This window comes from Lycorma delicatula, chromosome 4 (assembly GCF_047948215.1).
Source record: "Lycorma delicatula isolate Av1 chromosome 4, ASM4794821v1, whole genome shotgun sequence".
NCBI classification, from domain to species: Eukaryota; Metazoa; Arthropoda; class Insecta; order Hemiptera; family Fulgoridae; genus Lycorma; species Lycorma delicatula.
The window spans coordinates 157,548,449-157,562,454 of NC_134458.1; the positions used below are offsets into that span (position 1 = coordinate 157,548,449).

The 14,006-nt window shown below is 29.3% G+C and overlaps 1 protein-coding gene across 5 annotated transcripts in view; it reads left to right on the forward strand.

Annotated features, from left to right (window-relative positions):
• Positions 1-14,006, forward strand: part of LOC142324017 (peroxisomal acyl-coenzyme A oxidase 3-like) — a 134,529-nt gene that overhangs the window by 73,546 nt on the left and 46,977 nt on the right. For 4 of the 5 annotated variants that reach the window (XM_075364574.1, XM_075364573.1, XM_075364572.1 and 1 more), the window contains exons 3-5: positions 5,579-5,737; positions 8,000-8,155; positions 9,887-10,034. In XM_075364574.1, the coding sequence (XP_075220689.1) occupies positions 5,579-5,737; positions 8,000-8,155; positions 9,887-10,034 (463 nt within the window). The remainder of the gene's footprint in view (positions 1-5,578; positions 5,738-7,999; positions 8,156-9,886; positions 10,035-14,006) is intronic. The other variant, XM_075364577.1, reaches the window with a different exon arrangement.

Below are 14,006 nucleotides of genomic sequence, written 5' to 3' on the forward strand. Positions count from 1 at the left end.
TAAGCTTTCAGTCAGAAATATAATTTGCTCATATCAAAAATTAACCTTCAAGCGCTTGCATAGATTGGCCTCCTTTTTAATATTTTTTAATTTTTTTTTAGTAAAGAGTTTAATAAGGCAGTTGGGCTTTAGGTATTTTGAAATGAACTATTCAGATATAAGATATTATTATAAGTTGGCTGTTGACCATGTGAGGGAGTGGCAAAAAAAAGGTAAATTCCCAAGGGTCTGCTGGTGGCCAACCTACCGCCTATGTGAGCCCTTGTCTTATAAAATGAGCGTTCACTCTGACCAGTGTGACTTCTTGTCTTCTACTGTGTGTTTGTTCGTTAAACTAAAATGTAAGTAAATATTTCTAATTTTTTTTATTTCTTTTTACTATGTGTTTGTAGTTATATTTATTAAAATTTATATAAACATATTTGTTTTTTATTCTGTTAGAACCAGAGAAATTTTACGTGAAAGTAACATTTTCTAGTATTTTTACGGGACGATTCCATACACCAGATGAAATCCTTCAGGTTTTCAATGAACTGGTAGACCTTGAAAATGAGAATGAAGCATTTGATATAGACAGTGAGAGTGATATAGTTTTTCAGCTGGAAAATATTGAAGTAGATGAACATGACAGTGATTCTGAAGTTGATTTGGACACTGACTAATGAAGATGTCAATGAAACTTCCGACTTTCACTTCCTCATAGGTAAAGACGGGTGGGGCAACTCATGAAGGGCCTCTGATCCTGTTGCAACAGTATCAAAAACAAAACCAAAAAATGTAGTGAAGGTTTTTCCTGGACCTAAAAGACCTCTTGCCAAAGTAAAACAGAGCTGGATTGTTATTTTTTTTTGAATAATAAATACTGATATGATTGATAATATTGTAAAATACAAAAATATTTTTATTGACAAAAAAAATTAGCTCATTCTCATAGCTGCAAAGGAGATTATCTAAAAACTACAAGAACAAATACTAGCTACATTTGGTGCAATACTTTTTTTGGCTGTAAAACGAGGCAATCAGACTAACTTGTCAGAATTTTTTTTACTGATAACAGCACTGAGCTAACAATTCTCTGGGCAAACTTCAGTAAAAATTGTTTTCGATTTTTATTAAGAAGCCTCATTCGATGATTTAAATACTAGAGTTCAACATTCTAACACCAACAAATTAGCCCCAGTTAGGGAGTTTTTTGATAATTTTGTATCAAACTGCCAAATTTCATATAACCCAGAGAAATTTGTTACAGTTGATGAAATGGTAATTGGATTTTGGGGCCGTTGTAGTTTTATACAGTATATGGCAACGAAACCTGCCAAATATGGACTAAAGATCTATGTGTTGTGTGATTCCTGCACATTTTTCACACACAACATGATTATTTATTTTGAACAGCAGAAACCAGGATCTTTTGTATGTTCAAACAAGCCACTTGATCAAAACATTGATTGACCCAATCAGAAATATAAATAGAAATGTAACAGCTGTTAATTATTTTACTAGCTGTCCACATGCAGAGTACTTACTGGATGTAGGTCGTACAATTTAGGAATTCTAAAAAAAAATAAAAAAGAAGTTCCTTCAGAATTTCTTACCAAAAATTGGCATTTGATTCCCGGAAAATACCAGTTTGGCTGTCGACCAGATAAAACTTTGGTTTCTATGGTTACAAAGAAAAAAAACGTCTGGTTTTGTCAACAATGCATGATGCTGATGAAATTGATGAGGAAACTAGAAAGCCATTGCATGTAATGGATTATAATTCCACAAAAGTGGGTGTGGACACTGTTGGTCTAATATGTTTGAGACTTTCAACCTCTAGAACAACTCAGTGGTGACCAATAACTATTTTTTTTTCGCTTGCTGGATATCACCAGAATAAATTCAATGAAACTTTTCATGCAAACAATTCTGATCAAAAACCTCTTAGAAGAAAATACACATTCAACTTGGAGATGAAACTAATTGAATGTAACTTGCAAGAATGGGCAAAAAACCGAGACTTTTTTTTACCCATTCTTTGACAAAACTTACAAGAACGGGAAGGCGGGAAGGAAAAGTATCCAAAAGATCCTCAGGTTTTCTTACAAAAGTACAGAGGTCAACCAGCACAATGTCAGTATCAAACATCCGACAAATTTGTTATATATGCGGATAGAAAAAAAACAATTTCAGTAAATTAGCTTGTCATCTGCCCAACATGTGTATGCAAAAAGCATTCTGTGCGACACATTACTTGCTCAAATTGTCAGAGACACAGGATAGTGACTTTACAAATTTTTTTTTTTTTTTTTTTAGTAAATAGTTTTAATTGCCTGCCATTGCTTTGTTTTTATTATGTTTTACTGTATTTACATTTTTTATCTCATTTATGCGGCATCTTTTGTCTTTCATATGTTGCTATCATTTATTTAGGATTATTCATTTATTACACATGTAAACAAAAGTCATTCATGTATTTGTATTAAAGATTTTTATTTAAATTATGTATAAATATTGATTTTTATTTAAACTTCTGTTATTCATGGTGAAAAAATGTGTAAAATGTGAAATGTAAGCTGGAATAGGTGGGCAGCCAAATACCCACCATACAAGCGCTTGTGTAACTCTCCAAGTCATGAGCACCTGAAGGTTCATTTAAACATCAGGAAAACATTTTAGAAAGTATATGTTTGGAGCATAGCTTTATATGGAAGTGAAACTTGGATGATCAGAGTACCTGAGAAGAAAAGATTAGAAGTATTTGAAATATAATGCATAGGAGAATGTTAAAAATCAGATGGGTGCATAAAGTGACAAATGAAGAGGTGTTGCAGCAAATTGATGAATAATGAAGAATTTCGAAAAATATAGTTAAAAGTCGCTTTGATAATGGAGTGACTGGTAGATGGGAAAAATTATGCAAGCAGGCAATGTTTGGAATATATAAAACAAATTGTTAACAATGTAGAATGTAGGGGTTGTACCGAAATGAAATGACTGGTACTAGATAGAGAATCTTGGAGAGCTGCATCAAACCAGTCAAATGACTAAAGACAAAAAAAAAGAAAGTATTAAGAAACAATCATGTTACAAATACCAAAAAATTATTTTTATTTTGTTTTATTTTTGTTTCTCTTTTCCTTTTCCATGTATATAAAGTTCCATTCTGTGGTTCTGCCTCTTGGTACAGTTCTTTTGACATTTGTTGTGTATTTTGTTACATAGTCAATTAATGCACGATACAATATTTTGTAAAAGGTTTTTGTCATGGTTTATGGTGTAAACTTTTTAAAGTAGTTCGTTCATGTGCAAATAGTTATGGCTGAATTTAAGTCTGTTGTGAAAGGTAAAAATTTTTGAAAACAGGTGTGCAAAATTGTAAACAATGTGTGTGATTTCATGAAGAAAGAATCTTTAGCTGTAGGAAAATAAAAAAATGACAAACACTTAATCCCTAAACAGAAGTGTGAAGAGAGAATTGCAGCTGCCTGTGGCATTTCCAGAATTCAGGAAAAAGTAGAAGAAACATTCTAAACTGGTTACTGGATTAGATGATTTTGATAATGATGTAGTTAGGCAAACTGTGAATGAATTTCACTCAAAGATAAGGGAGTTGCCAACAGTTAACAAATTCTGTAAATAAGTGAAAATTAGAATTAATTTTAACGGTAGTGGAACTGGTTTAAGAAGAATTTTGAAAGAATTAGGTTTTAAGTGGCGCATAACAGAAAACGAAAAGAAGATTTTAGTTGAAAAACATGATATTAGGCAGAAAATGATTTCATATTTGCAGGCAATCAGTTATTTAAAAAAAATGTAACCAGGTGATCATATACTTAAATAAATTCTATGCTTTATCATGCCATTCAACAGAAAAATCATGGGCTGACGACTGCAGTGCAGGACTTCATTTACTAATAAATAAAGGTGAACGCTTAATTATAACACGCCATAGGTGAAATGGGCTTTATTTCATATGCGCGTTAACTTGTACAGCCTAATTAAAAAGTGGCAATTACCATAATAGCATGAATACTAAAAATTATTTGAAATGGGCTGAAACAAAATTAGTTTCTAATTTTCCTCCTGTGTCTGCAGTAGTTATTGACGATGGTTCGTATCATAATACCTTTATGAAAAACTTCCAGTGTCATCAAGCTAGAAACAAAACATTACTATTTGACTACAGAAACATTGTATTCCATTTTTGTCTCAAGTGCTTAAACTACAATTGTATGAAGTAATTAAGTTGAACAAACGTAACAGAAAACTATACTGATTTGAAAGATTGTTGGAAAGACAACAATGATTGTTGGAAAGACAAAGATTGTTGGAGCTTGGGGATCAAGCTCTACTGCTTCCATTTTACTATCCTGATTTAATTGAATCGAGATGGTATAATCAGAGGTAAAACGACATGTTGCAAGCCACAACAAACATGTAAGATGTCAGAAGTGCAGAAACTGTGTGAAGATAAAATGAATTCGATGAACGACGAACACTAGAAACCTTACTGTGAAAAGTTAAACAAATTGAAGGTGAATGTTGGAATCAAGAATTGTTAATAGATTATCTGACAGAATCTTTCATTGTCTCTTTATATAGTGACAGTGATAATAGTGATAATCAGTGATGACAGCAAGGAGAGTGTTCTAGCTGAGGAATTAAATGGATAATTCATTTTCCAGTAAATAATTAAAGTTACAGTACTAACCATCTATTGCAATATTTACCCTGTAATTAGTACAATAGATAACATTTTGTCACCTGTTATTACATTTTATAATGTACAGTAAGTACATAATTAGCCAACTGTATTTCATTTCAAAATTGTTGCATCCCTTTATTAAAAAATATAACAATTTTTTCTTTTACTTGATGATATCACCACATGAGCTTGAAGTTTGTGCGTATTACATGGAAATGGGATTTTATAGCTTATGGAAAATGCCATGCCTAACCGGGATTCAAACCCAGGAACCCCAGATGAAAGGTTGAGATGCTACTGCTCACACCATGGAGGCTGGCAACAGCTATTTGGTTAGGATAAGAGTGAGGAACATGTTTTTACGCTGGGTAGTAATTGTTGCCACTCCAAGTTCACTTTTATTTGGCGGCGACTGTATAAATACTGCTGAGGGCTAGTATATGAGCCCCATACGTGATAACATTCAAAATAAAAGCATGATAACGATCGGACAGTCAAGCATTTGAGTGAAAGTGTGTCATAAGAATATTTCATTTTGGCAAAGTGTTCTTTTCTACATTTAAGTACGAGAAGCTTTCAGCGAGTTTGTTGTGAATAGGAGGCAAGAGATAAGGAATAAGAGATTGAAATTTTCCAAAGGTACTTTCCTTGGAACACCCTTGTGTTTTAAATTAAGTAATATTAAAGAAGAATTTTATTGCTGAATATTTATTCACTATATTATTCCTAGCCTTTGGCAGTTTGCAAGTACAATATATTTTTATATTACATTCCTCCACAAATACTTTAAGATTACATGATGAATTTATCACTATCAACTATTTTTTCCTTTTTTTTTCTTACAACTTCAACAACGCTTTAATCTTTTGTCTTTAATACCTGTTTCAGATCAAAATCTGGTCTAAGTTGCGTAGTGAATCACTTTTTATGAAAACATCTGAGCCATTAAGTGTTGAAGAAGAAAAAAGATGGACTTGCAAACAGCTTGTTAGATTAAATTCACTTGAATTTTTTAATGATCTTGATAAGCTAAATTTTAAAGAAAGAGTATGTATTTTATTTGTTTATTTATTTTTATAAAAATGCCTGTGTTTTGTCAGAATTAAAAAATGTATTTTTTTGTTTGTGTTTTTAAATATAATTTTCAAATAAGCCTGTGTTGGTTTTATTATTAAAAATAAATAAATATTATGTTTTCCTGTTAAAATAGTCTGAATTACTGGTTTTTGAAAACTTATCTAAAAAACTTTCTTTTGTAGAATCATTATGACTGAATTGATAAAGTTTTAAATAAAAAATTCATTGAAAAATTAAAATTTTCTGCCCCATTGCCTAACGAGCAGATTATATGGTTCATATAATTTCTATTATGATTTCTCTCTCTCTTACTCTCTCTCTCTCTCTCTCTCTCTCTCTCCCCTGTTTTTATTTATTGAGTATCTTTACGTATTTGCCTCGCTATTATACTGTTTATTTTTAGATCATGGAAGATTTCTTCGGTTGATAAAATTTAATCAATTATATTAATTGAAAAGAGAAAAATTTATTACAAACTCTTTTGAAAAGACTTAACTAAGTCTACTAACCAAGCCAATTAAGCTACTAACCCACATTTGTGGGTTAGTGGCTTATGTTTTAACTCATTCAGATTTAGTTAATTTTATAGCAGAGGAATATATAGAAGGTAAAAATGTAGAAAAGCAGAAAAAGATTGGTGTATAAAATGGATAATTGAAAATGTAGTCTGTAATGGAGAATAGCATCAAATCAGTCAATAGGCTGGTGACCACAAAAAAATTTTTTATTTATTTTTTTTCAGTTAATATTGATTTGTAATTTATTTGTTATTGTTTTAAAATAAAATATTTGTTTATTTATCTTCTATTTTCACTTTGCTTATAAATATTTTTAGACTGAATAATGAATGAAAAAATATCCACAGAATTTGTAATTCATTATTTTTTTTACCATCCTAACTATAATTCTGTTTTTAAAGGTACAAAATGTAGGAAGAAATGAGATAAGGATATTATCGCTGTCTGTAAACAGAATCAAACTTCATTTAAATAATTTTTTTTTTGTAATTTACATGTTATTCTGGTCAATTTCCTTCAAAGTATTTTGTTGTACTGTTGATGCTTTACTACTAGCGTTTCTCAACTGTTGGACTACATTCTGGAATTATTATTTTTTATTTAAATAATTAAATTAGTGCTTTGATCCTTGTCAAACACTTAATCACTTCTAATGCTTGTTATTTATGTTTTATTATATTTATATTTATTCAGGATATGATTATATCAGGAATGGGTACATCAGGTGTGCTACTCCATAGGTGTAAAAGGAGTCTTCTCATGCAGTTTCCCAAAGATATCAAGAAAAATGTGGAAAAATCATGGATCAGAGCAACATCACAAAATACTTAATTAATAAAAAAAAGAGAACTGTTTTAAGGCCAGATTAATTTGTAAATATATGAGTTAGTAGTAAAACAAATAATTGACAATAAATAAAAGAAATCAGAATAAAATAAAAACATCAGTGATCAGAAAAGTGCATCGGTGGCCAAAAAACTTTTGATTTACAAATTTATTGATAGAGTACTTGACACTGACTGTGGAGAATAATCCCTTTAATCTTCCCAAAAATTTTTAAATAAGTTGGAACTATACTTTAAATTGGTAATAAGTAATTAACTAAAACTTTAAAAAAAAGTTAAATGTTGGTTTACAAACTAACAGCATGAAACGATTGGAGAGTGTGTGCAGTTACAGTCAAGCATTTGAGTGAAAGTGTGTCATGAGAATATTTCATTTTGGCAAAATGTGGAGGAATGTAATATAAAAAATATATTATGCTTGCAAACTGCCACAGGCTAGGAATAATATAGTGAATAAATATTCAGCAATAAAATTCTTCTTTAATATTTCTTAATTTAAAACACAAGAGTGTTCCAAGGAAAGTACCTTTGGAAAATTTCAATCTCTTATTCCCTATCTCTTGCTTCCTATTCACAACAATCTCGCAAAAGAATGAGAATTTCAGTTTTACATTTGTATTATGTGAAATTAGTGCTTTTTTCTGGTTTGTTGTTGGTGGATACTGTAATTTTTTGATAATAAATGACTTTTACTTTTTTTATAAAAAAAAAAAAAAAGTAGCAAGCAGTTCATTATTAATTATCTTGACAAAAATGTTGCTCTGGTGGATATATTTCTGACAGATTATCTGTTGCTTGCAATATTTGAAATTTTTATTAAATTTGGTATATAAAAGTGTTATTTATTCGATAATTTATTTCTCTTTCAGACTTTATTTCTGCTGAGTGTTAATGAAGCAGTTAATATGCTTAATCCAAGTTTGTCTGCAAAATTTGGTCTTGGAATATCATTGTTTTCTAATGCTATTTTGAATCTTGGGACAGAAAGACATCAAGAATTTTTTCATGATGTTTGGAATGGGAAGGTAAGATATGTTCAATTAAATTTTTTTTGTCTTATCATTAAAACTGTCATTTTTAGGCAGTTTTAGACATTTTTTTTTCCAACATAATTGGTTATGGGATTTGTATTTAAACATGTCTTTGCTGAGATATTTCCTTGGCTGAATTGATAGGAAACATGAGCATGTCTCACTAACATTAGCAATCTTCAAGAAATATTGTATTTACATTAAACCAAATAAGTTTCCGGTTGTCTTAAAAGATAAGTGATTTTCAATGTGCTGAGAGAATTTTTATAGAAAATTGCTTTACATTTTTCATTGTTTTCTTTTTTACATTAATGTACTTTATTTTACTTTTTCTCAGGGTAATAAATTTTTTAAAATATGGATGTATTTAGCCTCTATTTAAAAGAAAAAGAAATGTTTTAACTATTTCTGTACTGTGTAATATGAGATGATATCTAAAACTTTTCAAAATGTAACAAAATATATTCACATCGTTTCTGAATCTTATTTGCTACTGTCATCTTCCAAGTGGTCTCTTAGGAATTCAGATACCAATTGCAGCTCTTCCACGATGAACAGAATGCTTTCTGAAAGTCTTTTTTGGTGAATGCGCTAAGCACTGCTTGCTATTTCATTTGAATCTCTTCTATCCCATCAAATCATCATTACTAGTTTGGGAGAGAGCAACAAGCCATACAGAACTGAATACTATGTATGATGAACAACCACCAAGTTGTTTTTCGCCAAAAACTGCTGCACGATGAAAGCGGTTTTTGGTCTCGCATTGTTTTCGTGAAGAACCCCGTAATTCTTACCCTACTTCTCTAGCTGCTTTCTTCTTACATCTTCCCTTAGTCACATTAGAACACAGCATGATAGAATTCTCAAATAATTCTTTGACTAAATTCCTTGTGAACAATTCCATCAGTACAAAGAAACAGAACAATAAGGATTTTATGTTGCTCTTGACTTGATGTGCTCTCTTTGGCTGAGGTGAATATGGTCTCTTCCACTAAAATGATTACTGCTTAGTTTAAAGGGTCTTATTCATTAATCCAGTTTTTGCACCTTCTATTGCAAATGGTTGCACTATCATTTTGTGTGATTCTACAGCTGCTTTACAAAGTTTAAAACAGGACTTGTCACAGATATACTGTTCTCTCTCAGATCGATCATTGTAAAAATCACAAATCACTAGAAAAATTGACTGTGGAAAACTGCTCGCTATCAGCAAATGCTTAGATTGAAGCTGCTAATGTCCTAGATAATTAGGATGTATTCTGCTATTAATGATGTTTGATAGTGCATTCAATACAAATTTCAGAAACTTTTGGCTGTCTTGTACTAGTAGTTTAATTTTTTTCATTATTTTCAGCATTCTGTTTATTCTGTTTATTTTTGCAGGCTTATTCATTTTTTATTTTACTGCAGTACTTGTTACTATTTTTTATTTATCTAACAATACTATTATTTTATTCACTTAGTATTATAAAACAGCAATTCTAAATTTATTACTAAAACTGTCAGATTTTTAAAATTGGCGTCAGTTTTCTTAAAGTATCTTTTAGAAGTGTTTTTTCATTTCATTTTTTATATAAATTATTCATAAAAATATTGTAAACCAATATTGGCTTTGATTTATTCATATTGGTATGATGTTGAGTCAAATTGCTTCATTGTATGTGTTGCTACTTTGGTGTCAGGAGTGATCAATACTATTAGTTAATAATGATAACTTTATTTCAGATTTTAAGTTGTTTGGCGTTAACTGAAGTAGCACATGGTAGTGACACGAAAAGAATGGGTACCAGAGCTGTGTTTGATCCTAGCACTCAAGAATTTGTTATTCACACTCCTGATTTTAAGTCAGCTAAATGTTGGGCTGGAAATTTAGGTAAAAATATATATAATGAAAATTGTAAATGCTCTTTGTTCAAAAGAGTTTAGATAAAACAACTGTTAAATCTTCTTATGGCTGAAAACTTATACAAAAAGATTTTTAATAAACTAAAAATTCTGATAAGCTGTTACTTATTATTTCTGTATCATTATTTAACAGTAAATTTTTTCTATCATTGTTAATAAATAAGTTTCCTAATTATTATCTATCATTCTAAAGAGGGAAATGCCAAGTATAAGAGGGCAACTCCAGCCATACCTCAACCACTCTTACCATATTTAGCCTACTGTCAATAATGGAAGATGTCTTTATTCTTGGAACATCTTTAAATCTTTGAGTTTTGTAGGATGGTCCTTAGCCCATAACTGGACACATAACTGAAATTCTCACAGACAGTAAGAACAGCAAAGGATCCAGTAACAATGTTAGTGGGATTTCTAATTCTAGTTCATTACAGGGATGTTTTGAAACTTTGGTTTCTAACTAACTAACTATATAACCACTTCTAAGTGATGTTAGGTTATCACTGATTTTTTAAGTCTGTATTCATATAACATCCTAATGCTTGTTGATTATAGTTTCAATTTTTCTTTTATTTTGTCTGAGCCATCCCAAATTGGAACTATAATCCATAAAAATCAGTTTAAAAATACCCTCTCTTTTGATGATATAAATTTTTTCTTTATTAGTATCTTTATAGACAGAGGTTTAAACGCAGACCCCTCTTTTAAAAAGGCCCAGTACAATATCTTTCATGGTGATTATGTTAAATTCAAGATCCTCTTTATAATTGTGCTTTTCCTAAGCTGTAAAAGTTTTAGATTTTTTACTTTTGGGGATTCGTGTTTGTAGAATTTTTAATCATTTAATAGAAACTTGGATCACATATCTCTAAAATTCAATTTTTCATTCGTAGTACTTTAATTATCCAAAATCTTGAGTATTTTTTATGATCTCATTTTGAAGTACCTTGATCTCCTTTAAGTTATTTCCTCTCACATCAATCATTTACTGCCAGATAATATTTTTTCAAAATTTGGAAAAATTTCTCTTGGTTTTAAATAAAATATTTAATGATTTTTGTTGTTGTAAATACTGTATTTTATTAAATTCATGTCCTAATTTATAAGGCTACGATAAATGTATATGTGCTTATCTGTCATGTATATGCTCTTATGTTATATTCAGCTTAATCAAAGAATTATCTGCTTGGTATCGCTGAATACAAATTCAGAACATATGTTTGTATAAAACTAATCTATTTCTTAACCTTTCTCCAAGGATTTTTTTTGAAACACTAAAATATAGAAGATTTACTATTAAAAAAAAAAAAAACTGTTTAATGGCTTAAATAATTTTGATTAGATTTTGCCTAAATAGTACAGCAATACCGTATCTAAAATATAATTGATTTTAATTTAAATATATTTGCATGACGTAGCATTTTATTAAATTGAGTAAAAGAAATGTTCTCCATCTTAGTCTCGATAAAAAATATGTGTTTAAATTTCTAGCAGTGGAATTAATTTTATCACAAAATTTATTGTGAAATTTACTGGATTATACCTAAAGCACTATAGATTGATTGCAAAACCTTTTGTTATAAAACTCATCCTGTTGTAATAAATTCCAAAAAATAATTGTCCAGCTGGCACACTAACTTCTTTCAAATCTTGTTTATATATGTTTCTTAGCAGCCCCTAAGCTTAATTTTAATGGGTAAGTTAATTCGTTTCTTGTGGAAAATGAAAACTGGTTGAAAATTATTTATATCTAATATTTAAGACTCAAAAATTAATTCAGTGGATTTTAAATGAGAAATTTGCTCAATCTTATTTGTGCTTATTATGAGCCCATTTGAAAAATATTTATATTAATATTTGAAAAGGTATATTGTTAAGTTTATTACTGAAAAAAAAACACATGGCTAAATCCGTGTTCCGGGAATGTTCTACAACTGTGGGTTGTTTCTGTTGCACACACACAACTTTATTTAAAATATTTAACATTTTATTTAAATATAATATTTTTTTGTTTACTTAATTCAATGAGTCTAACTAAAGTGTGTATGCAAGCTCCTTAAGTTAACAGTTACTCAGATCAAACTTTCTTTAAAATTCAAAAAATACATTAATAAAACATAGCTATATAAACACAAATACAGACAGTCTTTCAACGTCAATATACAGTGTGCCTAATTATATATTAGGCACACAGATCTGTGTGCCTGTATACATTCATACTCATTCTAACATGCTCAGTATGAACATTCAAGCAAAATTCCTTTCTTTTCTTGAGGTTGAAGACCTGTTCTAATCTCTTTTTGATTATATTTTGACACGATTAATATTTTGACTTACTCTCACATAGTTATCAGAAACTAGAAAATTGGTAACTTAAATATATACATATATCATGTGTTTTAAATAAGTAATTGCCATTATTTATTTACTGATGTTTATGGGAGTTTATTTTAATTTCAAATAAAAATCCGTACCAAACAGTGAAGAAGATTCTTTTGTACATAATATTATAAATTCATTCAAATGTATTACCTGATGTCTTTCAAACTTTATTAATCTTTAATTATTATGTTATAATTTTTGGTTAAAATGCAGCAAATAATTAAAAATTGAAACTTCATTCTTTATACTAGGATAAAAATTTTTAATGAGATAAGCATCAGCTGTAGTAGTATCAGCAGTATCATAAGTGGCTGATTCAACCTACCATCTGCAAATAAAACATTATCTGTATAAACATATTAGATTGAGTTGTATGACATTTGTTGCCTTAACATGATATTTGTAACCTAATATAAATAATAAAAAAATAAATTTTGTAGACTAAACAAAGGTTGATGTTTACAATTGTACTTCATACAACAGCAGTTACTTTTTGTTTTTTATTTGATTCAAGAATATTACATCTGCATAAAGAAAAACTGTTATTATTATTTATGTAACTTATTTTATATTTGTTTTGTAGAAAGTGTTTCTTTTGATGCTATACTATTTGAGAATGATCTATATCAAATAAATTATTTTTGTAGTTACTATACTTATGTGTATAATAATATTAGTAATATCTCCTTATATTTATATCATTACAGTGTAGGATTAAATGTGTCTTAAGTTAACAATAGAATTCAGAAAACATAAATGTATAAAAACAGAAAAAAGTGAGTAAAAGAAATTTAAAACATGTACTACACAATTAAAGTGTATTACATGCTAAGAAAGAAATTTCTGTATGGAGTAGAAAGGGTACAATTAAAAAATTTATTGAATGTATTTTTGTCCTAAACAGTATTGCGATTCCTAATCGGATGGTAATAAGAGAAAAAACTTGATATCCATATGTGTAGGCATTTAACAAACTTAGTCTTTGAGAAGGCATAATAAAATCTTATCTTCTTATGCCAGAGAAAATTACAACTACTTATGTACATTGAAACTCATTTTTCTGATCTTTAACATTCAGACTATTTTCAGTTGCATACAATGCCATTAGTGTAGAAATTACTATATTTAATAAATAGTGATACACATGAATTCCTTGATGTAGCTCTAGATATAACATTTATTTATTTATTTTTTTAATACAAGATAGATTGCCAAACAACACTTTGACCAAATTAGTAGTATACCGTACGGTAAAATTGACAGAAATTGTGCATAATAAATTGCAAGGATACAGTTCCCTGAAACTCTGTTTCTTGAAGTATAAAAAAAAATCAAAACTAAATTAAGTCAGTTAGTTTTCCATTTAACAAATTTATGTGGCTTTAAAATGCCACTTCCATGTGTAAGTGAAAGTCCAAAAATTTAACAGTTTACATATCTCTTTAAGTAACCATATTCAAACTAAATGTGGTCAACTAAGTCTTGCTTTTATTTAAGTTACAGAGTTGATCTGTTTAAAAGTATATCTATGTTACTCTCACAGGGACTACAGTTTTATTAT